The sequence below is a fragment of the Pantherophis guttatus genome, chromosome 1 (assembly GCF_059756535.1).
Source record: "Pantherophis guttatus breed Tessera chromosome 1, ASM5975653v1, whole genome shotgun sequence".
Lineage (NCBI taxonomy): Eukaryota > Metazoa > Chordata > Lepidosauria > Squamata > Colubridae > Pantherophis > Pantherophis guttatus.
Window position 1 is genome coordinate 30,136,551 of NC_142063.1, and position 27,214 is coordinate 30,163,764.

General features: G+C 38.0%; 1 protein-coding gene across 4 annotated transcripts in view; it reads right to left on the reverse strand.

Moving 5' to 3' along the window:
• Nucleotides 1–1,475: 1,475 nt before the first annotated feature.
• The window catches only part of WDHD1 (WD repeat and HMG-box DNA binding protein 1), a 32,285-nt gene continuing 6,546 nt past the window's right edge, over nucleotides 1,476–27,214 (reverse strand). For 2 of the 4 annotated variants that reach the window (XM_034433419.3, XM_087895255.1), the window contains exons 5-26: nucleotides 26,534–26,645; nucleotides 25,514–25,564; nucleotides 24,810–24,905; nucleotides 22,868–22,960; nucleotides 19,726–19,832; nucleotides 19,255–19,396; nucleotides 18,902–19,100; nucleotides 18,441–18,625; nucleotides 16,983–17,167; nucleotides 16,400–16,641; nucleotides 14,717–14,854; nucleotides 13,833–13,989; nucleotides 12,508–12,622; nucleotides 11,165–11,296; nucleotides 9,278–9,516; nucleotides 8,087–8,208; nucleotides 7,450–7,491; nucleotides 5,852–5,895; nucleotides 5,596–5,754; nucleotides 4,300–4,430; nucleotides 4,040–4,175; nucleotides 1,476–2,652 (exon numbers count right to left, since the gene is read on the reverse strand). In XM_034433419.3, the coding sequence (XP_034289310.2) occupies nucleotides 2,449–2,652; nucleotides 4,040–4,175; nucleotides 4,300–4,430; nucleotides 5,596–5,754; nucleotides 5,852–5,895; nucleotides 7,450–7,491; nucleotides 8,087–8,208; nucleotides 9,278–9,516; nucleotides 11,165–11,296; nucleotides 12,508–12,622; nucleotides 13,833–13,989; nucleotides 14,717–14,854; nucleotides 16,400–16,641; nucleotides 16,983–17,167; nucleotides 18,441–18,625; nucleotides 18,902–19,100; nucleotides 19,255–19,396; nucleotides 19,726–19,832; nucleotides 22,868–22,960; nucleotides 24,810–24,905; nucleotides 25,514–25,564; nucleotides 26,534–26,645 (3,031 nt within the window). In that variant the 3' untranslated portion in view covers nucleotides 1,476–2,448. Of the gene's footprint in view, nucleotides 2,653–4,039; nucleotides 4,176–4,299; nucleotides 4,431–5,595; nucleotides 5,755–5,851; nucleotides 5,896–7,449; nucleotides 7,492–8,086; nucleotides 8,209–9,277; nucleotides 9,517–11,164; nucleotides 11,297–12,507; nucleotides 12,623–13,832; nucleotides 13,990–14,716; nucleotides 14,855–16,399; nucleotides 16,642–16,982; nucleotides 17,168–18,389; nucleotides 18,626–18,901; nucleotides 19,101–19,254; nucleotides 19,397–19,725; nucleotides 19,833–22,867; nucleotides 22,961–24,809; nucleotides 24,906–25,513; nucleotides 25,565–26,533; nucleotides 26,646–27,214 lie in introns of all 4 variants that reach the window. The other 2 variants (XM_060693647.2, XM_060693650.2) reach the window with 1 other exon arrangement.

A 27,214-nucleotide genomic window follows, 5' to 3' on the forward strand; every position in this document is an offset into this window, starting at 1 on the left:
AACATATTAAGATATATTAAAGAAGGTGGTTTAGGAACTGAAGGGTAGTAGTTTTATTTATTTATTTATTGGTTCAATTTATATGCCGCCCCTCTCCAGAGACTCAGGGCGGCTTACAATGCATTAAAGCAATAGTTAAGGGCATGTGTAAATAATATGAAATAATGAAAATGAAATGTAATAATTATGAGTAACAATATTATGTTTATTTGTATTGAAATGTATGATACCCAGGTATCACACTATTCACACATTGATATGTATAAATAATATAAAATTTAAAAAATTGACTAAAACCAGATTTAGATGGCCCAAATCTTAAGCAACTCTGACAGACTCACAAATTTGTCATTAAATCACATGTTAACCCTTCTGGTCGGTTTCTATATCTATTCATACTTCCTTTTTTAAATTTTCCTAGTATGAGGGTTGCTATGTGTGTAAGTAGTAAGTACTGAAATCTTGCCCCAGCCCACTCACTGAACTGTGTTTTTACAATATTCTTTGGGTCAGGTGGAGGGAACATCTGGCATTATTTTATTCATATTTATATGCCGCCCTTCTCCCGAAGGACTCAGGGCGGCTCACAACAATAAAACAACAAAACAATAAATTAATGTTAAAATAATCCAATTAAAATCCCCCAACAGTTAGAACTAAAAACTCCCAGATCAGATTTGCTGAAAAAGCCATGTCTTCAGGCCACCGCGGAAAGAGCGGAGGTTGGGGGCCGTCCGGAGCTCAGTGGGTAATTCATTCCAGAGGGTCGGTGCGGCCACAGAGAATGCCCTCCTCCTGGGCGTCACCAGCCGACATTGTCTGGCCAATGGCACCCGGAGGAGGGCAGCACTTTGTGAATGCACTGGGCGGTGGGAGGCCGGTGGGAGGTGATCCTGCAAGTACCCCGGGCCCATGCCATGTATCAATGTAGTCTCAGCTTTCTCAGGTGGCTAGAAGTAAAGACAATTATATGGCTGGTTCAAGAGATTTTGGAGGAATTTGGGAATTTCAAAGTTTTAGTAGTCCTTGTTTACCAACTTGTTTAGTGACCATTTAAAACTGGAACAGTATAAAAGAAATTGTGACCAATCCCTCACATTTATGACTGTTAAAAGAGTACCCCTGTTGCACTTGAACACATCACAATTGGCACACATTTACAACTGGCAGTGTCCCAGTCATGTGACTGCCATTTTTGTTCTTTCCAACTGACTTGTGACAAGCAGAGCTAATGAAGAATATAGAAGTAAAATCATAACTTATCGTGTGATGTTTTTCTTAATGACTGCGCTGACCTACCTAACAATCAAATGGAAAGTGATATTCTAAGTCCATTGCAGCCACTGCACTTATTGGAAAGTGATTTTCTCTCCGCAACATTTAGCAGTGGAGTTGCCCGTTTCAATTCTAGTCACTAAGTGAGGACTACCAGTGAAAGATGTGGAAAATGGAAATAAAGTGTTCAACAGCCAAAATAAAAAAGGTTCTTGCTTTATTTAAAATCACCAGTAACATAAAAATAAAACATTATAAGATGTGGAGAACAATGGCACAATAGTCTGAGCCTGGGATTTTTCAGTTTACTACACAGAACTAAAGGACACCGTTTAATGCCAGGGGCTAGGATCCTCCCATAAATTGGGCTTTGATTTAACTTCTAGAATACAATGCTACCTGGGAGTGGAATATGACTTATATGGCAGATATCAGTCTGGTGGGAGTCTGAATCAAGGTAACTAAAATCCATTCTTTATGGATTTTTTTAGAATGGAAGTTGAATGACACAAACCATTGGAGGGTTTAACTTGAATGGCAAGGAAATAATGAGCTGGCTCCATTATTACGTTCAGCTGACGAGGCAGATAAAATAACAATCCTTGTTATATGCTGGGCCTGGAGGAAATGGAGAAAACAAACTGGAACTTGGTATCAAGTTAGCACACAGTTCATCTCCTGAGTCACATGTCTCCTCCTCCACGTGCTCCATTCTGCCCTCTCTTGCTTTAGTGTCCTATAAAGCACTACCCACACGTGGTATCTGAAGGAGCAATTTAGAGAATACCTGGCTTTAGGTCACAAACATACATCAGTTGGAACCCATTCTACAGTCACAACGGTAACACCTTCAGATCTATAAAGGCAAATTAGGTTACTAACTATCCAACACAACCTAGATAAGCTATAACTTCAGCCATACAGCCATCAAGGATGTGCTTGCACAGGAACAGAAGGTTTCACAGAGCTTCAGAATAGGTCACCTTGCTCCAGAATATGAACCTCCATTCCTAAATCCATGTATTCTGCATATCTTCATAGCCATGATTCCACAAACTTCCTTTTCTTGAATGTTCAAAACAGAAGCACATTTCCTTAGGGGAACAGTCTTCATCCATCTGTTGGGACAGTTTTAAATACTACAGGCTAATATCGACAAGTAAAATATTTCTTTTAACTCCGCTTATATGCAAATGTTGAGAGTTTTGCAAAGGTAGACTGGTTGAATCCTTTGGATTTTTTAACAGAGCCCACATCCTCTTCCGAGTTTTGTTCTTGGCCTTCTTGCTCTTTATTGTTAACATCCTCTGGGCGCTTTCGCTTTTTCCCTTCAGATGGATCACTGGTTTCTCTACCTTTGGCTTTCTCCGTCCAAACCTTACATTAAGGGAAACAAAAACAGAACAGTAAAACTTCTACAATCGCTATTAAATTATAATATTGTCATTAATTAATGTAACTTCCCCATAAATATTAAGCTCCTATGTATGTGCGTAATGGAGACTATAATTTTGAAGGTCCTTCATGGAACACTGCCTTGTTATGGCAAAGGGGCTTGTTCAGCTAAAAGAAGCTATGAGCTAAGCCATGCATTGGGCCACCTAAAGTCATAGCGGAGACAAGTCATAGCAGAGAGGTCTGACAAAATGTGGTTCACTGGAGAAGGAAATGGCAACCTATTGCCAAGAAAACCCCATGGACATTATCAGTAGGCTAGTGGAAGATAGGACAGCCTGGTGTGCTACAGTCCATAGGATCGCAAAGAGTCAGACATGACTTAATGACTGAACAACAAATAATAATATTGAAGACATTAGCAATGGAACCATACTGGAATTTGTCAATTTTGAACCTTTACAAGCGTGACAAAATTATTCTTAATTTCCCAGAAATCAGGTATAGAAAGAATAAGACCAGGTGGCTGAATGATCTGGCACTGAAGCAGTGGCATGAAATGGCCTTGTATATTTTCATTGCAACGTGTTCCAGGTACTTCAGCTGAGTGTGGTTTCAAATTAGTACTGAAGTAGTATTACAGATAATCAGGTTCAATCATTCAGCATTAATTTCAATGAATTATTTTGACCAATCACTCTCTTTGCTGAATTTCTACATAGGATCATTGCATTGTTGCAACGGGCAAGAAAAAAAAACTTATTGGAGAAGAGGCAAGATAATGTACGAAATGGATTATTAGTCAAACATGCATCCAGAGGAGGAACTCCACACATTATCTCTGGGGGAAAAAAAGGACTACATTCTACTTCCTGCTTTTTACTTGTAAAATTGTGTGACTTCAAGAAAAGTGAAAAAAAGAATTCATGCAGTCTTCAACTTACAATCACAATAGGGACCAGAATTTATGTTGATAAGCAAGGCAATTAGTAAGTCGTGCCTGGTTTTACATATTTTTTTTTGCCATAATTGTTAAGCAAATAATTGTAGTTTTCAAATGAAGCATGTAATCATTAAATGAATCTGACTTCCTCATTGACTTTGCTTGTTGGAAGCTGGTTGGGAAAGTTGCAAAGAGCAATCTTGTGACCCTGGGATCCTGCCACTGTCATAAATACATGTAGTTGCCAACGCCCGAATTCTGATCACGTGTCTGTGGGGATGCTACAACAGTTGTTAAGTGTGAGGAGCAGTCCAGTGGCATTGTGACTTTGAACAGTTGTTAAATGAATGGTTGTAAATTGAGAACTCCCTGTACATTTTTACATGGTAAGCAAAGGCATAATCCGCCAAAAAAAGATTCCATTACCATCCTTTCCTCAGCAGATAAACCTCTGTATCGAACCATGCCTTCTTTTATTATTTCTGTTTCTTCAAAATGAGGATTATCTGATAAAATACTGCTTCTGTTCTCTTCTAGCCACATCTGGAACCCAGTCTTTGGCCTAAATACAGTACAGATGAGAAAAAGATATTGAAATAAAACCTTTATGCTACCTGTGAACATTTTTATTCCCAAAAGGCAGAGTCATCTCACAACAGGAATGTGAGACTCTTTGGCATACTGACCTTTTATTATCTTTGTTCTCAGTCACAGTTTGAAGTTCAGATTGTACAGTGTCATTTTTGTCCTCTCTATTTTCTCTGACTTTCTTTTCAGTAGTAAGTGCTCGGGGTTGGAAAAATGCAGTTGCTGCAGGCTGAGCAATGAAATATATATACTTCAGTAATTCATCGTAAATGGCTGCTTTATATATCACATTTCATACTCTTTAGCTTCTCAGAGCAAGAAGCTCTAATTTTGATAAGCATCCATTTAACTCCTAAGGGAAAATATTCTTGCAGTAATTTTTTACTCAATAGTTTTGGAAGCAGTAATATTAATTACAATGGAAGGAGATGGTGAGATAAATAAATACAGTACATAAAGGTTTAAGCAGTGCAGCAAACTATGATTTAAATGGAAAGTAAGCATGTTAACTGTACTCTAATTTAATTTAAAATAAAACAAATGTAATTTTTGCTTTGGGCCCACCCATTTTCTTGATTGCTGACTGTTTAGAGTGCAGCTTCTATAAAATCTCTAGGACTAGAAAAAAAATTACATGAGGTTTATTTCTCAATAGCTTTCAAATGAGAAATGTTGTAGTTTTATTTGTTTGTATCCTACCTTTATTATTTTTACATATAACTCAAGGTGGCAAAGACATCCAACAAACCTTCCTCTTCCTATTGTCCCCACAACAACAACCCTGTGAGATGGATCGGGCCGAGAGAGAATGACTGGCCCAAAGTCACCCAGCTAAGGTGGGACTAGAATTCACAGTCTCTCACTTTCTAGCCTGGTGCCCATTAGACCAAACTGGCTCTAGTAAATATAAACAGTATATAAGCAGTAATTGAAAAGCAAAAAATGTTTGCTATTAAGAGTATTTGTATATATTTAAATCCAAGTATGTATACCACTAATATTCTTTTATGTGCTCTAAACAAAATTAAAATGTTTAAACATCATGTCTGGCCCACTTTCAACTGTATTATACAAACCGTCTGTTTCACTTCCTTGCCTACCTTTCTTATTCAGCCACTGCATGGCAGGGAAAGAAACATTTCCTGAGTGTAAAATTTCCTTTTACTACTCAATTAATACTAAGACCATCTATTTTCAAACTTGATAGGGAAACAAAAAATAGGAATCCATTTGATACCAGTATCCTGCCCTACCTTTTCCAATCTTTTTTCCTGCCAATCAGTCTTTGGATAGTCCTTGTGCTTTCATTACATTTCTAAGACTTGCTACACCCAATAACAATAACTTTGCCAAGATCTGTTTCCACAAAATAAGATAAAGGTCCAATCCATCACCTGCTTTGACTTGGGCTTGGGCATCAACGGTTTGATGATTGGACTATTCTTGTTTGGAACTCCTTGACCATTCATTGTGGGATTTTTCTTAGGCAGCCTTGTCAGGTTATCCAGAATATTGGGCGAGTGAACAAATGCCTCTTTTTGGCTACTGGATACCTACAGCAGCAAGAGATTTAAGAACACATTTTTCCCTTGCAGGATCTCAACAATATCTTACTTAAAAATAAAGTAAATTAAAGCCATCAGTTCTCACCTTAAAAGGATTTACTCGTATTGAGTTGTTAGATGCAGTGACAGCTTTCATTAACCAAAAAAAGGGGGGGGAGGGGAAGCAAGAGAAAAAGAATATCAGTGCAAATTTACCAAACACTTAATATACTGCCTGTGTATTAAGAAATTATACTAAATGATTTTTATTTACAAGAATTAAGCAGGACTTTTGATATAGCCCTGCCTCTAATCTTTAAGACATGAACAGAAACTTGTCTCTAGATGTTTGAGTTATGACCAGGCATTAACATTCATGCTTTATTACTGTTTATTTTATTTTATTTCCCCCACCTTTTTAATTGTGTTGTGAATCTTGATACGTTATTTCATATAAAATTTGATATAATTACAATTTTTTTAAAACATTCTATTAATTAGATAACTTGAAAATTGGAAACTAAAGAGAAAAAGTAGATATTATATAAATATAAGCTAAAATAAAAAAATGAATACACTGTGACTTGCATTAAGGTATTTGTTAGTGGTAGTACTCAATTTACGACCATTCATTCGAAGTTATGGCACTGAAGAAAATGACTTATGACTGTTTTTCACATCGATGACTATTACAGCATCCCCATGGTCACATGATCAAAATTTGAGTGCTTTGCAATTGGCAGGTATTCATGACAGTTGCATTGTCCCTGGGTCATATGATCACCACTTGCAACCTTCCCAGCTGGCTTCTGATAAGCAAAGTCAGTAGGGAAAGCTAGAGTTGTTTAACGACCACGTGATTCACTTAACAACTGTAATGATTTGCTTAATAACCTGTGGCAAAAAGGTGGTAAAATGAGGTGCAATTTGGTTAATAACTGCTTTGCTTTGCAATGGAAATGTTGGGCTCAATTTTGGTCATAAGTCGAGGACTACTATAAAGATTTTGGTCTTAACCTGAGTTACTTAATATCAAGATCTCTGTTGTCCTGGTGTGTGTGAGAGAGAGAAAGGGGGGGGGGAGAGAGAGGGAGGGGGAGAGAGAGAGAGAGAACCCACAACCCACAATAAAAGGAAAAAAAATGAACAACGAACTTTTAAAAAAAGAATTATTAATTTTTCAACTTTTTCCTTTTTATACATCTGATTTGCAATATTTGCACAATTTACTTTACTTTTTGTCACTAAATACTATGGTCTCTCAGCAATTTACATAACCTTATTACAATGTTGCAAGGAGAAACTTGGTTCTAATGAGGGGCACAAGATTATGCTAAAAACCTAGCATTCTTTTGCATGACACTGTTTCTGGATAAAAAGTCCCTGGGACAGTGCAGCCCTTCATTTGTGAAACTGAACTGATACATCACAGTCCAACAGTAAACTATACAACAGCAACATTGGAAGTAATAGAGCTCTCTATTAATCGGGCAGCAAGATTTCAATGGAGGAACTATTGAAGAAAAATTTGAATGATGTATAAATGTTTCCAATTGATTTCATCAGTTTAAAAGATGTTAATGAGAAGAAAAGCATTTAACAAATTGTGTAGGAGTATGGTTGCATAGCTGAAATCTAATATTTGGACAAAATGTTTAACAATTAAGGGGTTTTTCCTTGCCTAAAATAAATTCAGTTACTTACCAGACTTTGAAGCAGATGTATTTCCATGCAGCGTGGGAGAGCCTTCAGAAGAATTAAAGTAGAGGAAACATTAATATTCCAGAGGAAATATTTAAAACATTTCCCAGTTTAATTGAGTATGATTATACGTGATAAATATTGAAACAGAAAGGATGTACAATAGGGCTACAAATGCACTAGACTATCACTTTTGAACTTCTCACCCCTACTCTTAACTACTCTTCCTCCTCCTCTTCCTCCTAGCATTTTTCTCGCAGGTGCAGTCTGCTTTTTGGATCAACAAGAACCATCTTGTGTGACCAAACATAGCATCCAGGTCTAACCAGGCATTTTTCATGTCTGCATTTATTGTATCTTGCTTCAGCCTTCCATGTGGGGGCTTACCCTTTCCTCATAACTACTCATAAAAATGTTCAGAGCTCTTCCAATGCCATCACTGTGCCACCAGAGAATCTCTGACAGGGCCCTCTTCAGGCCTGCCTAAGGACAATTTGTGAGGACTCCCAACTCCTCACAAATTGCCCATCTCTGTTCCATGGGGTGATCCTTCTCTGAAAGGACTACCCAGCCTTCAGAGTCTGAATTTATAACCATATAGCCTTCTGCTTTAATATTCATGGATGCTTGCTGAGCTTACTAGATTTTGCCTCATGAAGGGCATTCACTTTCTCCTCATCCTCTTCGTGGGTCTCCATATTTTGCTGGCATTGAATGTTTCTTTCTTGAGCACAACTCCATTCTGTGGGGCTGTTACTGTACCTGCATAGAGAGAAACTAAGTCAGCCAATGCACTTCTATTCCTTTGCTTAAACTATCAAGAAAAGGGCAACTGCCACGCATCCCCTACAAGAAAAGCCAGGTTTAACAAGAATGATAAAATAACTCCTTTCCTTTCCATTATACAGGCTATCCTGGTCCTCATGGAATCAATTACTGAGTCATTCCCATTAAAATAATAGTACTTTTTCAGTTTTCCAAAAACCGAAAATGTGATAATCTGTGCTACTGCCCAGAAGATTCACTTCTTTACAGGCTACTATACTTTGTTTCCTTCAGTGGCAATAGCCACCAGTGGATTTGTCCAGAGCCTTTTTCTCCTTTCTTAACTGCATCCGTCCCTTTCTTCCATTCTGCTTCAAAGTTTCCTCTTTCCATTTACCTAGAAGCCTTTAAAAGGGCTGGATTGCTGATTTTTCCCGTCCTGTCACCAGATCAGTTGCACTAGGGTATTGTCTTGGGTTTCAAAGTATGCTACTGAATCCAGGCCTTGGGTTTTTGATATTATACAGGTAGTTCTCAACTTACGACAATTGGGAAGAGGCTTTCTGTTGCTAAGCAATTGAGTTGCACCCAATTTTATGTCTTTTTTTGCCACAGTTGTTAAGAAAATCATTGCGATTGCTAAGTGAATCAGGCAGCTGTTAAGCAAATGCTGCTTCCCCCACTGATTTTGCTTCTTGGAAGCTTCTTGGGAAGGTTTCAGATGGTGACCATGTGACCCTGGGATTCTGCAACCGTTGTAAATACATGCCTGTTGCCAAGTTCCCAAATTTTGATCCCATGACCATGGGGATGCTAAGTAAGTGCAAGGACCACCTAGTTATAAGTCGCTTTTTCCAGCGCTATTTTAACTACAGTCGCTAAGTGAATGGTTAAAAGTTAAGCACTACCTGCAGTTGAGAGCCTTTGAACAGTAAATCTGACCTGATGGGACAGTTAAAAGATTTTTCTCCACAATGACTTAGAAAGCACCTGCCTAACTTCAAACACAAATGAAATTATAACAATTTGCTATGTGTTTGTGTCCCCTTTCAGAGTTCACTTTTACCCAGCATTTAGGTGGTTTCTAAAATCCGGCTGTTGCTTCTCTTCTTCCTCTTCTTGCTCAGCATACTCTTCAGCAGAAGCCAGCTCTGAGACCTTCTCAGCGGCAAGTTCACTGAGTTTCTGGGCAAGAATTAGCTTCCGCGAGCGAGAAGCATATTTGATAGCTAAGGTCGTGGCATTTTGTGTCATGAGTTCAGCAAGCTCCATACAGCGAAATTCACGTTCCAGTGTGCAAGATAACTATTTTTAAAGCAAGGAGGAAAAAAAGTTTTAACATTTATCAGAGAAATATTTATTTGGGAGGGTGGGGAAAAGAGGATGAAAAATGTTTGTTCTTTAAGCGAATAGAACATTCAGTTCCCATTCATTCTTTACTAGACAGAAATTCAAGGAATCCTAATACATCCATGAACAGAACAGAATGAGTCCCAGCTATTTTCTTATAAAGCCGGTTTGTAGCTATGAAAATAACTCCAATTATGATGCAGTAGTTAAAGTGAGCAACCTCAGGAAAACTGCATGTGAAACGTCCACTGAAGAAAAACTATACTTACAAACTATAATCCATTATTGTATAGTAGTTTTTTGAATTAAAAAAAAAAATAGTGGATTCAAGAGATCCATCTCTCTTTCTGCTTTTCAATCATCTATTTCATGATGAGCCTTGTTTCCAGTTAGATATAATTGTGTGGGTAAAGACTAAACTCTTCACCTATCTAATAATTAACCTGCACAGCACATGAAAGCCACTAGGAAGCCTGAGTAAATAGAAATATGGGCTGAGGAAAATTCTCTTAATGGTCTTTCTCTTTCACAGGTTCCTCTCCTAAAATGGTCTCTCCTTTATATTTCAAGGAAGTTGAAGCAGGCTTATCTTGAAAAACAAATGGGTTTGGCCAGGATAGGCCATTTTTATTAGGATCCTGGCAAGTACAGATAAGTGTTAAACTCTCAGTCTTCACCCTATAGTTACAAGAATACTCGGGCTTCCTGAGGCTATTTATAAAACATGGTAGGATAGTCACACAATTAATTAATTTTATTTCTAGGTTGGCACTAAGAGCCTGAGCTTTGAACACAAATTGCTGGTCAAGGCAACTCATTTCCTGAGCCTGGTTTTCCTTTATCTCTGGATCTGGCCTTTTGGTTCCCAAAGCTCTTGCTACTCCTGACACAAATGCTTAGGCACATTCATCTCCTCTAGTTCAAATTTCTTCTGCCTTAGATCCTCTCCTTATCTGCAACTTGCTGCCAGCTTTATTCCAGTGCTTTGGTTCCTCTCTCTTACAGCAGTTCTGTCCACAGTCAAATTATCTAGGACCATGGAAGGAAGGCATGCAATGAAGCAGCATCATGACACAAAACTCACAAAAAGATGCACATTTCATCTTTTTGATGTTATCTCAGTTTGCTACGGACACTTGCAATATTTTTTTCTGTTGGCTGGCAAGAAAGTCCAGTTGCCTCTTGAAAGAGCACCTTTGGGGCAATGACTATTTAACTTACACTGAACATTACAGTATGTGTATTAACAAGTTACATTTTGCCTAGTTTTGTGCTTTAAACATTCCTTGTCCATTTCAGGGTTAATAAAATATAACAACTAGTCACATGGAATAAATGATTGTGTGGAACAGACAATGTTAAAAAATTACAAAGAAAAAGAAATAATTGAGTGGGATTTTTTATTTAAGCAATATAATAATCAAGCATCTAAGAAATTTTACTCAGGTAAATTTGAAATAATCGTCTCCAATATGTGCCCTTTTAATGTTTCTTTTTAACTCCTGTATCAGCTTGGTGAGCTGAGGCTTAATAGAAGCTGATATCTAGTACAAGTGAAAGGCATTAGCTTGAAGAAGACAGATTTATAACTTTACCCACTTACTGCAAACATTTTCATCAGGAGATTCTGCTGCTCTTGGATTGCCTGGCCTTTCACACTTTCATCATATTCATATCCATTTTGAGATAAATAGTCTAAATAATTGTGGAACAAGACTGAGCGCCAGAATTGCTCCTATGGCATGCAGAGAAAGAAAAGAAAAACATAGTTCATAACAGCTATTTTATCACGGCTGCAAGATATATAATATAAAATTTAGTACTGAACAAGGACATGTTTATAAATTACTGTGAAATTGTGATAATTAAAATTCCAAAGGACTGGAAATAGGCAAACAAAATAGACCACATTAACTGGAATTTGAATTAATTTGGAAATGTAAAGGAAACTTTACAAAATCAAAATAACGTTGAGCAAAGCATCCTTTCAAGGATGTGTACACTTGGATATATAGCGTCAAAAGCTTTGCTCTTAACTATTTGAGAGATTATTCATTTTCATCTCCACTTGCATTCAAGATTACAGCAGGTGGCATCCATACGCTTCCAAGTGTAACTTTACAATTTTAAGGTTTAGAAACCCATTAGCTTGCTTTATGGGGGGGGGGGAATTAATACATACTGTACACTATATATCTTGTATAAATAATACCACAGAATGCATACTATCTTCCTAAAATAGAGACATACATATGCAAGTAGGGCTACTGTTTCTATATGGGGCGTGTGTGTGTGTGTGTGTGTGTGTACAGGTAGTCCTCAACTTACGATCACAATTAAGCCCAAAATTTATGTTGTTAAGTAAGAAATTTGTTAAATGAGTTTTGCCCCATTTTATGACTTTTCTTGCCACATTTGTTAAGTGAATCACTGCAGTTATTAAATTAGTAACATGGCTGTTAACTGAATCTGGTTTCCCCATTGACTTTTCTTGTTAGAAGGTTGCAAAGGGGATCACATAACTCTGGGACACTGCAACCATCATGTGAGTCAGCTGTTAAGCATCTGAATGTAAATCATGTGACCATGGGGATGCTACAATGGTCATAAGTCACTTTTTTTAGTGCTTTTTAACTTCAAACTGTCACTAAACAAACTTTTGTAAGTCAAGGACTATCTGTATTATACAGAACTGCAACTAAATTGTACAAGTGATTTTAACTTAATAGGTGACAACCATTTTATGGAGATTATCTGCATGCATGATATTCAGTGCATACTTAATGGGAATGTAAGATAAAATTACTAGAGATGCTATTTCCATGCAATAAGGACAAAGTGAAAAGCAAGCAAAACTGACCTTTTAGAGCAGGGCAGAACTTGCAACTCCTTATTAAGTTTTTCAGAATGGATCTAAAAACTAAATTATAAATTCTGATTACCCACCTCCATTTGACCCTTATCTGTTGTAGTTTGACAAAAAGGGAGCTTAAATGGCAGCACTGATACCGCAGGACGGGGAAGCGTAGCTGGAAAACGAGCTCCTTTACAAAGAATGCATCTATTCAAGAAAAATACAGAATCAAAAGTGCAACCCTTTTCTTCTTCCCAGACTCACCATGGCATAAACAAGTTGTTTACACATTCAGCAGTATACATGTCAAGAAGAGGAAGCTTACATTTTTCTCAATTTTTTAAAAAATATCAGGCTAAAAATTAACACATTTGAGGGGGGAAAAAAACCCTGGAGTTTTCTCTAAGCTTTGAATATCCAAATACTTTATTTAGCATCCAAATGAGATTTCTCTAAAAATAGCAGAATTATTCCTTTGTCACTTTAATTCATTTAATATAAGAAGTCATGTTGTTTTATAATTACTTAGCAGAGCTTTTAGTAAAGTCAAAAACACGAAAAGATTGCTCACACAGAGCGCATAATGTCACAGTCATCTTAACTATGGCCTGGCCTAATAATATGCTGCCATTTTAGGCAAACCAGTGAGAAACTTAAATCAGCTTCTTTGCAAGGCTGAGCCAAGATAAAACTTTGCTTTATCAAGATGCCAAATTTGCTAAAGTACATCAAATGAGACTAGAAGCTTGTGAGCATAAATGCGGTTAGAGGCAGTGTTTCAAATTCCATCTCTTATATCCACAAGTCTACTACTGCCATTCTATTAATTATATTTCATTGTCTATTATGTTTTTAAATATATTACATTAGGGATTAAAGGAATGAAGCCTAAGAAATATTATAAAGTAAATGCATCATTCTTATTCAATCAGTCAATTAAAAATATTAGCTGGAAACATCTAACCCAATCAGCCACTCTTTTAAAACCAAGCCTTCAATCAAGGTAACACTTTCATAGACATCGTTTTTTAACTGTGTTTAAATGATGTGTTTTCTGTCCTCATTTATCTTGGATGAGCGAGAGGGAAAAAAAGCCACAATGACTTTCATTCATACTCATCTTCCCAGGCTGACATGTTCTGAGGTTTTAATGAATTTCCTAGAAAAGAGTTACTTAAAAGGGGAAATGGAAGAACACTATATTTTGTGCATATAGCATGCTAGTTCCACAGGCCTCTTTCTAGTTAAAAAAAACCCAAAAATCTCCTTGGAAGGCCCTAGTTTAAACGAAATAAGGCAGTGGGAAACTGACAAGAGAGGATGATTGAGAAAATGATCTTTCAACAGATGTTTGAATATTTCTGTATTGAGCACTGTTCTAAAGAACAACAGGGGCAATTTTAAATTATTTTTGTACCTGAGCTGCTGAGGGTTTTCATGAACGCCAACAATCCAGTAATGGTTTGACTTCCCTTTACAGTGCTCCCTTGTATTACAGACTGGGGTCCAAATATTACCATGCTTTCGGTTCAGCATTCGTGCAATACCCTCAGAATCCACATAACAAGGAGTACCTAGTCATTCATTAGAAAAGCACATAGTTTTGTTTCGATAATTCTCTTTGAAACAGCTGTATAGATTCATGAATGAACATGACGTTAAATGCTACATCTCTCATCATCATTACTTATATTAAAAAGAACAAAACATTTTGAAGAAAATCAACAGACTTGTAGCTAACTTTGGCAATAACTCCCTCTTCTGGTAACCCAGAATAAAAATCCAGTGTAGTCCACCCATGTCCTTTTTTCCCTTTCCTCTTAGATATTAATAGCATTGTTTTAACATTGATAACAGATGCATAATTTTTAGTCAACTAAGCATGTGATGTCTTCCATTCCTGATGTCTGGGTTGAGGTCTACAGATGTACAAAGATCTGATCACATTCACCTTCCCTCACTATTATTTCACTACTTTGTTTCCCTGAAAATAAGCCCTCCCCCAAAAATAAGCCCTCCCCCAAAATATTTAAACGCACACGCAGCCGGTCCCTGCCATTTCCTCTGGTTAGGGTTAGGGAGAGAGAAATGGAAATCAAGTAAGACAGCAAGAGGAGCCTTGTCTTGCTCCATGAGCCCCAAAATAATAAGATCTCCCCAAAAATAAGGCCAAGCGCTTATTTCAGGATTCAAAAAAATGTAAGACAGGGTCTTATTTTCGGGAAAACACGGTATTAGGATTAAATACATAAAGACATAGTTAAATTAGGATTTAACTATGTCGTAAATGAACCATCTTACCTTCTGCTGAAAATCCTACCCATGCTAAATAGGATTTCCTGGAAAGAGGAAGAGATTCACCATGTAAAATTTGTTTTTTCTTTTTCCCAAGTTCTAGAAGCTGAATTCCAAGACACTGATCCCCTTCAAATCCAGTGCCTACAAATAAGGGTAGGGGTGGGAAAGGTACAGTGTTAATTCTGACCAAAGTAAGTCAGACTGAAAAGTTGTGGAAAAGTGTAAAGAAAAGGAGGGAACTTAGCTGTGCAGATGCAAATTCTTCTTTATATTGCTGAATGATTGTGATGGATTTCTATTCACTGAGTAATTTTAAACATTGTCAATATGACTATAATTTGGGACTTAAATTATTTTAGGAATATAAAATTATATTCATGAAGTGAGATCTAAAATATTTGTTCAAATGAAATAATAACAATAATAACAATAACAATAATTACCATTATTCTAGTTTTACAGAAATTACTGTGAAATGTAGAATAATGTTTGCTGTCTTTTGAATCCTTAACTTCTATCTTTACTAATATTGCATCTTTTAAAAAAATAAGGACAAAACAATAGAAAGCCAGAATGAATCACAGTTGAATGACAGAGCAGATTTAACATGTAGAAAATTACATGCTCAATATCGCCATCCAGAAAGAAGGAAAGTCTCCTGGTTTTACATTACTGCTATAGGAAGATTTGACAGCATCAAACTAGTTAACAGCTGATATTACTTAATAAAAAGCTTTCCTAAACTAAGTTTTCCTAAATGCAAGCACTAGAACAAAGTGACAAATTCTAGTTTTGGATAAAAGTAATAATGATGAATGCAGTTCTTAAGACACTTCAAGACAGCTTAGTCATGTGATTAAACTTAAAATTTCAATTCTATTTGGAAATGGGGTGACTTATTTATTGGTTCGATTTATATGCCACCCTTTTCCGGAGACTCAGGGCGGCTTACAATGTGTTAAGCAATAGCCTTCATACTTTTGTATATACCTGCTTAGTAGGGCTTTCGCCCACCCCCCGAAGCGGTGTTCTTTTTTATACAAAGTCAGCTTGTTGCCCCCACAAACCGGGTCGTCATTTTACCTACCTCGGAAGGATGGAAGGCTGAGTCAACCTTGATAAATAAATAAATAAATAATTAATAAATTCAAAGTCATAATGGCATAGTCTTTAAAAAAATTAAAGAGGAAGTTATATAGAATGACCAAATTTTGATTTAAATTTGCCCTAGGCGCAGGATGCAGAAGGGCTCATTTGAGTATCAAACTTTTTCTAAGGTCAAATTTTTTGGAAATTCCTGGTCTTTCAAAACACTGGGCATCCATCAGCCGCATTCCTTCCCTAATCATACAAGGACACCTGAAAGAGATTTGAATAATCAACATTTTAAACAAATAAACAACAAATGTTTGGTAGTACAGTGGTTTAATGCACCCTGTATGTGCATTAACACAGCTGCCTGCAATTACTGCAGGTTCGAATCTTACCAGGCTCAAGGCTGACTCAGCCTTCCATCCTTTCTAAGGTAGGTTAAATGAGGACCCAGTTTGTGGGGGCAATAAGCTGACTTTGTATAAATATACAAAAGTATGAAGGCTATTGCTTAACGCATTGTAAGCCGCCCTGAGTTTCCGGAGAAGGGCGGCATATAAATCAAATTAAAAAAAAAAAAAATACAGAAAGCACCTTTGTGAAAGACCACCAGCAGCTGCTCTCCATGTCCTGCCATCGACACCACAGGTCCAGGGAAACTGAAAATCTCTTTCTGAACTCCGCCAATGGTGAAGACACGAAGCAGAAGAGAACTGGTGGCGCATGCAGCCCAGCCCTGTCCCAAACAAACAGCTTCAATGTCTTCATCCTGCAGCATATCAACAGTCCAGTCCTTGTTAGAATTCCAGGAGTTGAAATGGATGCAATATAGCTTGCTAAAGATGAAAAAGGGAAATGACTGTAAGTAAAACAAGAATACAGGGAAGTCCAGATACATGCCTCTAGCCTTGCATTTTTGAGCATTATAAACTAAAATGCTTGTTGATTACACTGACACTGCTTTTGAATTAATATTAAGTAGTTCCAATTTGGAGATCTGCAGTTATCGGTTTCACTTTTTCCTCATTTTCCATGTGATTTTTTTAAAAGGAAAATTTGAAGCAAATAGAACAGGACAGCAGCTCTGAAGTGCAGCTCGCTCCCTTGCAAATTCATGAAATACAAAGGTTAGTTTTATTGGCTACAATTTGCAAATAAGTACTTTGTCTTTTTTTACCTTGCTAGTTCCTCTGTGCTCTCACAGGCCAATAAAATAGCTTCACTGGAAAGATCTGCCATTGTGTGATTCAAATTATTTGGCAAATGCATTGCATGATGTATTGCGGTATCATGGAATTCGACATCAATAGCATTGTCTTGTTCATCATTATAGCAGCGAATAATACCCACAGAATTCCATACCTATAAGAAGGATGGTAAGGCTTGTTAAGAAGATAGAAATATTTCTACAAGGTTGACTTTAGATGTGCCATATGTATATATGTACATACTGTATGTATGTATGTGTATGTTTATACACACACACGCCATATAACACACAGCTCATTCATAATCTCTGGGTATGTTTAATCAGCAGGTGAAGTTTGAGATGGAGGGAATGAGGGATGACAGCACTATCAGTGGAGGACTATATACCAAGATAGATACGTACATTATATAAGTTGCAACATGAATTTGCCATTGAAAATAGGCAAGTAGCAAAACACAGGATCAACATCTGAGAAATAAATTAAAATTCCTAACTTCTGAAACACATTTCCATTCTCCCTAGAAGCAGCAGCAATAGATTCTAACTCTAACCTTACCTAAATATACTTAAATACATTTCTCTTTTCCTCCTAGTTATGAAGAAATCTCTATTACTTTAATCATAGTCAGAAATTCAAAGACACCTACCTCTATTTTTGAAAGGGGTTATTTTTGCAACTCACTTTACTATAAATATTCAAAGCTTTAAAAAGAAAAGACTGCACAAAAAGTGCAGTCAGTAATGTTAAGGGGACCAACTAATGATACTTATCCTGCTTTTATAGGAGCAAGTTTATAGCCAATAGCTATAGTTATAGTAGTTAGCTACTATCAGTAATACCCTGTTTCTCCAAAAATAAGACATCCCCTGATAATAAGCCCAATCGGGCTTTTGAGCGCATGCACTAAAATAAGTCTCCCCCTGAAAATATTTAAACACAGAGTTGGAAATCAGATAAGATGGCAAGAGGATCCCCATCTTGCTCCATGCACCCCAAAATAGTAAGACCTCTCCGAAAATAAGGCCAAGCACTTATTTCAGGGTTCAAAAAAACTGTAAGACAGGGTCTTATTTTTGGGGAAACATGGTAGTTACAGTAGTTACTTATGAACTGAACTTGCCCTTTTTTGTGAGAATTGCAGCCTTTTATCCATTTAGGCTGATAAAGCTTAACAGTCTGAAGATGATCCAAACACCACCCACACATACGTTAAAAGCCATTCAGTTTTGTACTAAGTGAAACTGCTTATGTAGACTATTTAGAAGCTTCATTATTATTACAACTAGTTATTATTACTGTTATTTAAATTTATATGCTGCCTTACTCCTATCAGTTCTGAGCTGTTCTTACAAATTATTTAAAATATTAATAACCTTATTGTTTAAAAAATCGGCTAATGAAGCAATTTTAAACCTGAAATTAACCATGAAGCGGTGAGTGAGGTGTGTTGGGGTAGAACCAGATTGGAATGGCTTTTGCCGAGGAGTTGGCAATGGCCCACTGTAGAGCAGCCTCTGGTCAGATGGCAGTGGCTGAACTGGAAAATTGTCCAAATCATCCTCTTCTTGCTCCTTATCAAGGGCAGAATTAGCTTTCAGCAATCCAGTATCTACGAAAGGCAGATAGATTATATCAAGACATTTTATAGCATTTCCAGAATGCTGGCAGCCAAACTGACAGCATTATACGATTATAGATTTATAATCATGGTTCGCAAGGGGAGGGAACTAACATTGTAGCAATATATTAATCAGTATTCAACTAGAGGGGATAATATGTTTATAATGCATTGTTGTTTTTCTTTTTTGACGATTCTAGATTTATAGTTGCTCCAACATTCAGCCTCTCCCTCTGTTCTGAACCTCCTATTTTGGGAAATTCTAACCTAGAGAGTTCTCATCATCTTCTATTATTGTGCCTCGGTTTCTGGGACGTCCCGACGCCATCTTAAAGTCATCTTCATCTTCATCATTTCTTGCTGCCTTAGAGCCCCAGTCATCCTCACTGAAATCCCTATTCAGAAAGTCCTCTTTGTCATCCTCATCAAAAAGATCATCGTAGCTTTTGATAGAAGAATTGGGTGCCTGAAGTCAGGATTTAACAGTTAATAAATATATGTATATCAAATGAGCAAACATTTTTTTAAAAGGGAAATTACCTTCCAGTCAATAAATGTCAGATTCATATGATTAGGTTCATAATCACAAGGTTAATTAAAAAAAAAAAAGTTTATATTACCTTAGGGATTGATTTCTTCTTTTCTACATCACAGACATTCTCAAGTAGTCCAAGATTTCCTTCTGTATCTGTATAAGCAAGCTGGCCACCTTTGGGATGCCATGCCAGACCACAAACGGTGTAACCTTTTTCATGTTTCACCCTAAAAAAGGCAATAATAATAATAATAATAATAATAATAATAATAATAATAATAATAGATGCATCTGAAATCATTCTGACAGGAAGACTTTTGCTAAGCAGCTGCTCAGGCTTTATGATCTTATACAGCGTGTTAAACCAAAACCAAACAATTAACTTCATGTTATTTGATCAAGCCATGTGAAAGCAGAAAGTCTCAAAATTTGCCAGTTTGGATTTTATGGGATAGGTTAACCAAACCTTTGAGGTCATAAGTTAGTGGCTCCCATAAGTTTATTTTGTCTTTGCAAAAGCCCATCTTTTGTAAGAGATACTGAAACCAACTGGTACCTTTCCAGGCATTCTTGGGTTTCCACTTTCCAAATGACTATATAGCCACCGATGCTTCCAGCTGCCAAATATTGTCCACATGGAGACCAGGCCACAACATTTAGGGGCTAACATGAAAAAAAGAAAAAGAAAATAAGTCCTTGATATTATAAATTCTGTGGCTTTGGCTAAGATTGTGTTTGATGTACCCATCCCCTGAGCAGAGAGTTAAATATGTTTTAGGGATTTTTTGTTGTTATTAATTTGTTAGTATCATGTTGCAGTGCTGTTTTGGAAGAAGACAGAGAGATGAAGAGAAGGGATTGAGAAAGTTAAGGCAGCAATTTATATCTGGATAGAAAACCTGTGGCAATGCCCACATCCCAGAAATTCATTGTGGCAGTGTATCATAGTGGGTATACACTATGTGTATACATACTTAGTGGGATACACTATGATGATGATGATGATGATGATGATGATGATGATGATGATAATAATAATAATAATAATAATAATAATAATAATAATAATAATTTTATTTCTATACCGCCCTTCTCCCGAAGGACTCAGGACGGTGTACAGCCAATTTAAAAACACAAGACACAACAATAATTAAAAATTAAAATAATTAAATAGATTTGGCCGATTTAAAACCCCCAAAATTAAAATACCCCAATTTAAAATTATTATATTGACAGCCCTGCCTGGCGGAACAACAGGGTCTTCAGTGCGCAGCGGAACACCCGGAGGTCGGAGATCTTACGTATTTCCGGGGGCAGATCATTCCAAAGGGCAGGGGCTCCCACAGAGAAGGCCCTCCCCCTGGGTGTCGCCAGCCGACACAACTTGGCTGATGGCACCCTGAGGAGATCCTCTCTGTGGGAACGGACTGGTCGTTGGGAGGCTATTGGTGGTAGAAGTCGGTCTCGAAGGTACCCGGGTCCTATGCCATGGAGCGCTTTAAAGGTGGTAATCAACACCTTGAATCGCACCCAGAAGATCACTGGGAGCCAGTGCAGCTCGCGCAGGAGGGGTGTCACGTGGGCACAACGAGTTGCGCCCATAACCACCCGCGCGGCCGCATTCTGGACCAGTTGGAGCCTCCGGGTGCTCTTCAAGGGGAGCCCCATGTAGAGAGCATTACAATAGTCCAGCCGGGAGGTGACAAGGGCATGAGTGACTGTGCGCAAGGCGTCCCGGTCCAGAAAGGGCTGCAACTGGCGGATCAGGCGAACCTGATAAAAGGCCCCCCTGGCCACGGCCGTCATATGCTCTTCTAAAGACAGCCGTGCGTCCAGGAGGACACCCAGATTGCGAGCCCTCTCTGTGGGGGGCAAAGATTCACCCCCAATAGTCAGTGATGGCACCTGCTGACTATATCGGGACGCCGGCAGCCACAGCCACTCGGTCTTGGACGGGTTGAGTCTGAGCCTGTTCCTCCCCATCCAGACCCGCATGGCCTCCAGGCAGCGAGACCCTGATGAGAGTTTGGATTGCCCGCCCAACACAAGTTAGTCACAGGAGTGTGCAGAAGCAAGAAGTAACCAGCTGTGGCAGCCTGGAGTCTTATCTCCTGGAACAAGAAGAAATTAGTTTAGGAATATTGGACACTAGAGGAGTCTGAAGGCCAAGAAACAGCTGCAGGATTCAAACTGGAAGCCACAGAGTCCATCTTATAGCCTGGACTGCCCACTCCTGGGACTACTAATGGTGGTGAGATGGGAGCCTCAGCAGCCTGAATAGTGGAGGCCAGCTTGGAAGCCTTACCATTTAACCATAGTAAAACATGAGCTGAATTCTCTGGTTTCAGCCATGTCAAAAGGTAAGTTCTATTTGGATCTGTGGACGGATTCAAATCGTGGGCGAGATATTTGTTTTTTTTACTATCACCATCCATATGAAAGGTAGAAACTTTGAAATTAGAATTGGATGCCCCTCTAGGGCTGAGTAGGCAAGCAGGGACTTCTTTTTTCCATTCAATCAGGACAGAGCTTAATAAAGGACTGCCAAGACTGAATAAAAGAGAACAGTTTTTTTTGCATTGCTTTTTGGTAAGGATAGGTGTGTTGAAGTAGTTTGCCAGCCTCTGGATGGTCTTTACCAAAAACAAAGTTGGCAGCTGTAAAGATGTGCAAGTGATAATCTGAAGTAAGTGAGGGGGTGGATGTTCTAATGAAGGAAGTTAGCAAGTGCTAGGGGAAGAACTCGAATTCTTAAGTTTTAACAATATTGAGTTTTAGTATAGATGGTGGTATGATTGTGAAATATGGGTGTGATTGTAAGCAGCAGGGTGTGGGGACTAGCAGGAAATGAAAGCAAGCACAATGCTGGTTGTAACAGGCCAGGACAGATATGCTAATGGGTGCCATGTGGGCTGTTCTAGATGAAAGGAAATAAATACCCTGTTTTCCCCAAAATAAGACATCCGCTGATAATAAGCCCAACTGGGCTTTTGAGCACATGGCAATAAGGCCAAGCGCTTATTTCAGGGTTCAAAAAAAATAAAAATAAAACAGGGTCTTATTTTCGGGAAAACACGGTAATATGGAGTCAATCTCCACTTCTGGCTTAGTGTTACTTGGAACCCTGACATTAATCCTGGTTTCTAATCATTGGATTGTTGGTGACCTTGGGTTTATCCTGCTGTTGGTAAATCTTCAAATCATGTATATTGTGCTCATTCACAACCTGCTGATGAGCATGCAGACCTGGCATGTATAACTGAGATCTGGATGATCAAGGGCAGGCATACAAGCTTCTTAGTGATCTGCCCAATTGAGCTTTGGATCTTAGATCTGTAGGTCCCTAATAATCATCTATTTACAAATGTACACAGTCAATGTTAGGAGGAAAGTACACTTCTGTAACAGGCAGAACAACTGTTGCTTTTGCAAGATTTTACACAGCTCATAAAACAAGGAACCTTAACCTCTGATTACTATTGGTCATAGGTCTCTGCTTTTACTCTGACATACATACATACATACATACATACATACGCCAAATATCAGACTTCCCATATAGCACTAAACTCTTTTGCAAACAGACTGACTCACTAACAATCAATCAGCTTAAGAAAATATGGTTTTCTCTTCCCTGATACCAAGCAAACATTATTTAGAACAAGAGCAGGTTAAAAAGCACCTAAAAGAATACCAACCTGTGTGATAAAATTATCTGATAGATCCAGTTCATGATCCCATGTTTCTCTTCTATATAGTTTGATTGTTTTTTCTACTGGAATGGCTAGTAGCTATTTAGGGAGAAAAAAATGTTAATAAGATCGACCTGATTTTTAAATGCTATTTTAAATAAGTTCTATCCTGGTTTTGTTTACAAACGAACTCACACAAACCAAAGACATATCTGGGTGAGCTATAATGGGGCAGGTTTTTAGTTTAGTGTGATTTATGAACATAGGCCTTGAGTCCATAGTCCATAGATCCAGTGCCCCATATGGGTTAGGAGAAGTCAGAAAGCCCAAACCTCCAGTTCACGAGAAGGATTTAGTTCAAAATTTTATAAATAAATAAATAGTTAAATATCTTGGTTTCAACTCAAGGAACTGTGGAATACATTTGAATCACATAGAATAGAGTTGGAAGGGACATTGGAGGTCTTCTAGTCCAAACCCCTGCTCAAGCAAGAGACCCTACACCATTTGACAAATGGTTGTCCATTTTGAAAGGCTTCAGTGATGGAGCACCCACAACTTCTGAAGGCAAGCTGTTCCATTGATGGATTGCTCTCACTGTTACGAAATTTCTCCTTAGTTTTGCAGGAGCCCCTCAAATATTGGAACAGTGCTATCATATCCCCCCTAGTCCTTCTTTTCATTAGAGTACACATACCCAATTCCTGTAATTCCTGTCATACGCGTTAGCCTCCAGCCCCCAAATAATTTTTCTCTTCTCTGCATTCTTTTTCGGAGTCATATGGATTGTGAAAAGCTTTTCATAAAGTATTGAACCAAATGTCAAGAGATAATAAATGTCAAGCAATCACAGATGTTACGCTGAGTTAGAATAGGGCAGGATTTTAAAATCCCTTTGTGAGTCCTCAAGGGCAATAAAGTTCTAATAAATGTCCTATTTCAATCAAACAACTGCATGATGTAACATGCCAAGCATCAGCAACTTAATTTATCAAGCCTACTTTAATGAGAATCCTCTAGTCCATTCTAGTTCAACCACCGATATGACTAGAGTTAGCCTAGATGAGAAATGGGATTTTTCACCAAAATCATTAAGACTTCTCTTTCACTCAATCCTCGCAATCCACGGCAAGCATGGTATGCAGACACTTTTGCTCCTCTGCACGCTCACTTCTTTCCCAGAACTGACTGCTGAAACACTTTTCTGAATGCAGCCTAAATATAATGGGTTTTGCAGAGAAATGCTGCTATTAGCTTTATAGTACCATTCATGAGGTATTCTTTATTAGATAACTCTCATCTCCTCTGATATATTTTTTGCTTCCACTTGCTTTGTCCAGGTGGATATTTCTTGTTCTCCAGTTCTTTATGACTTCTCTGATGCTTTTCAAAAATGAATTGAATTTTTCTTCCAACTCCTCCCTCTACTGCTGCTAGCTTTTCTCTCTTCTCACTACAACGCTTTTTGCAAGTGAACAAAGTTCTCAGAAAATGGGCAAAAGGAATGATGAGTCATTCAAGAAAGCCTGCAACTTTCAGGATCCTGTGACTTCTTGGCATAAAGAACAGGAAAGGCATCTTTCCTCCCCATAGTTTCTCCCATTATTTTCCTTGATTCTTGAAAAACAGCAAAGAGGAATTGGGGCAATGAGTAACCTGGACTTTCAGTGTCTTTTCACTTTTTTGCTACTTTGCAGATAGCTTTCACAAGCAAGGAAACCAAGAATGAACCTTTGGTGTTGCCATCTACCCACCTACGTAAATCAGCATGTGTGTGCACACATGCATTTACCCCCCGAGGCATCCATATAAAACAGGACATCCAAATGATGGCATGTCTCATCAGTACTGTTTCTTGCAACCTTCATAGCGCATGCCTATGTGCACACATGCATGTGCACACACGCACACATACACTAAAACAAAAATAGATAGGGCAACTTATTACCTTTCCTATTTTCGGTTGCCAAGCCAGTCTACATAGGGATTTTGCATTTATCACATCATTACATTTTTGCAGCAGCGGCCAGCTTATCTCACAATTCTGGAAGTAAAATAAGGTAACGGTCGTTAACTAGCTTGATATAAACCTTTCTGAAATATAAAATATTTTGCAAGTTGGAAGAAGTAGGTGTCAGCAGCCATATTGATTTTTTTAACATGGAATACTTACACTGCCATTCCTGGAACGTTAGAGGTTTAGGGTCATCCAGACCCAAAACTCCCTAGATAGTTTTAACAAGTTTTATCAATCTAATTCATATGAGACAGCCCTGTTTTCAGTCAACTGCTTTATTTCCAATGTAAATAAAAATTAATTAATGCTTCTCACCTTATGTTTTTCTTACTAAATCCTGAGGTTTCTTGAATTATTAAGAGTTCCCCACTGACAAGCCAAGTAACAACATGCATTTTCCATAAAAAGAGCTAGACTATCACAATTGATTTTCAAGACAAAACATTCCTAAATATAGTATTTATAACTCACTATATATGTTAAGGTTTGTGTTCCAAGCCTTACTGAATTCAAAAAGGTTTATTCCAAATTGCTAAAAGAATTATAGTCTGCAAGTTTAGTTTCACACTGACACTCCAAACTTGCATTAGGATTTAAATCAAGATTTAAAATGGGAAACAGAAAATATTATTTACCTGTTCTGAAATTTTCCACACTCTGATAGATCCATCACAGCTAGCTGATGCCTGAAAAAGGAATATTTTTAAAGATAATAGCACCTGGCATTACTTACTGCTTAAGTAAGCAGTAAGCACCTGCTTGTATTTACATTTAAAATGGCAGAATTCAGTATTATGACACTGTATGAAACCACATCTTTGCTGACATACTTTTCCTGAAACATCCCACTCTGGAGGAGAATGTTTTTTAAGCCGAAAGGCAGGATGTAATTTTAATACACAAATTACTATTTATTAATTCGTTCACCTGACTGGGATTTCCTTGCCTGTAGGAACCACCTGGGTGAAATCTGAAACAGGTATTTAAGAACCTTTATTATCCTATTCTAGAAAAGAAATACAGTAAGTAAATACAATATATTGTAAAAGCTGGTAGTAAAAACTCTAAAAACTGGGTACTTTTAAACCATCATGCAGTCCAACAAATATACCTTTTCACCTATTTATGCTGTCTATGTATTTGTGATGAAATATATTTTAAAGTGAATCCCCAAGAGGGTGGGGGTGCATTCCAGAGAAGCAAGTGGCAACTCACTCCTAAAACAGCCGTCCTTAATAGTTCACAGAGTATACTGTAGATCAGGGGTCCCCAACCCCTTGGTGGTGGCCCACTACCGGGCCTTGAATCATTTGGAACTGGGCCATGGAAGTGGTGCCCACACACACACAGAGATTTGCGCAAGTGGCAGGAGCGTGTGTCTGTTGCTCCTGCAAATGGAGCTGCACATGTGTGTTTGCCTGCCACTCGCGCGGAACCATCCCCTCACCGTTCACCCCTCCCCCACCAGTCTGCCAAGCTAGAAAGGTTGGAAAATTCTGCTTTAGATGCAAATAGCAGTCCTCAGTCTGGCAAGGTTTTGTCTATAGGTGTGAAAACAATAAAGAAATGCTGCATTGGGGAAATACAACAATGCAAAATCATAGAATTATAGAATGTTATTAAAAAGCAATGAAAAGAAAGTCTATAGGACATACCAGAAAGGTATCAGCTGGATCCAATGACACACTCAAAACAGGTGCATCATGTCCTCGAAATGTCTTTTGTTGGCTGCTGTCAGTTACATCCACTATTTTCACCAGAAAATCACTAGAGATATTTAAAAAAAACAAGAAGGGTATTTTTAAATTGAATAAACAGGCACTGTACCACCATTCTAAACAGTATTTTAACTACCTTTTTGGAGTCATTCTTGGGCACACCCATGGACACACACGTACATATACTGTATTTTTCAGAGTATAAGACGCACCGGAGTATAAAACGCACCGGAGTATAAGACGCACCTCAGTTTTTGGGGAGGAAAATAAGAAAAAAGCTGATTGGCAGGTGGATCGGCCTCCTGGAATACCCCCAATCAGCTATTCCCAGAGGTGAATTTTAGCAACAGGTTCCTTGGTTGTGAGCTCTGTGCCTTGCTTTTTTTTTCTGCCTCTGAAACTTCTGAAACTGTTTCAGAAAAAACTTTCTTTTCTGCCTCTGAAAGCCTCCGAAACAGCTTCAGAAAAAAAGCCTCTGAAGCTCTGTTTGGGGGCTTCTTTTCTGATGCTTTTTTCAGCCTCTAAAATTTCCGTTTGAGAAGCTGGGCAAAGCTACATTCAGAGTATAAGACGCACCCAGATTTTCACCCTCTTTTTTGGGGGAAAAAGGCACGTCTT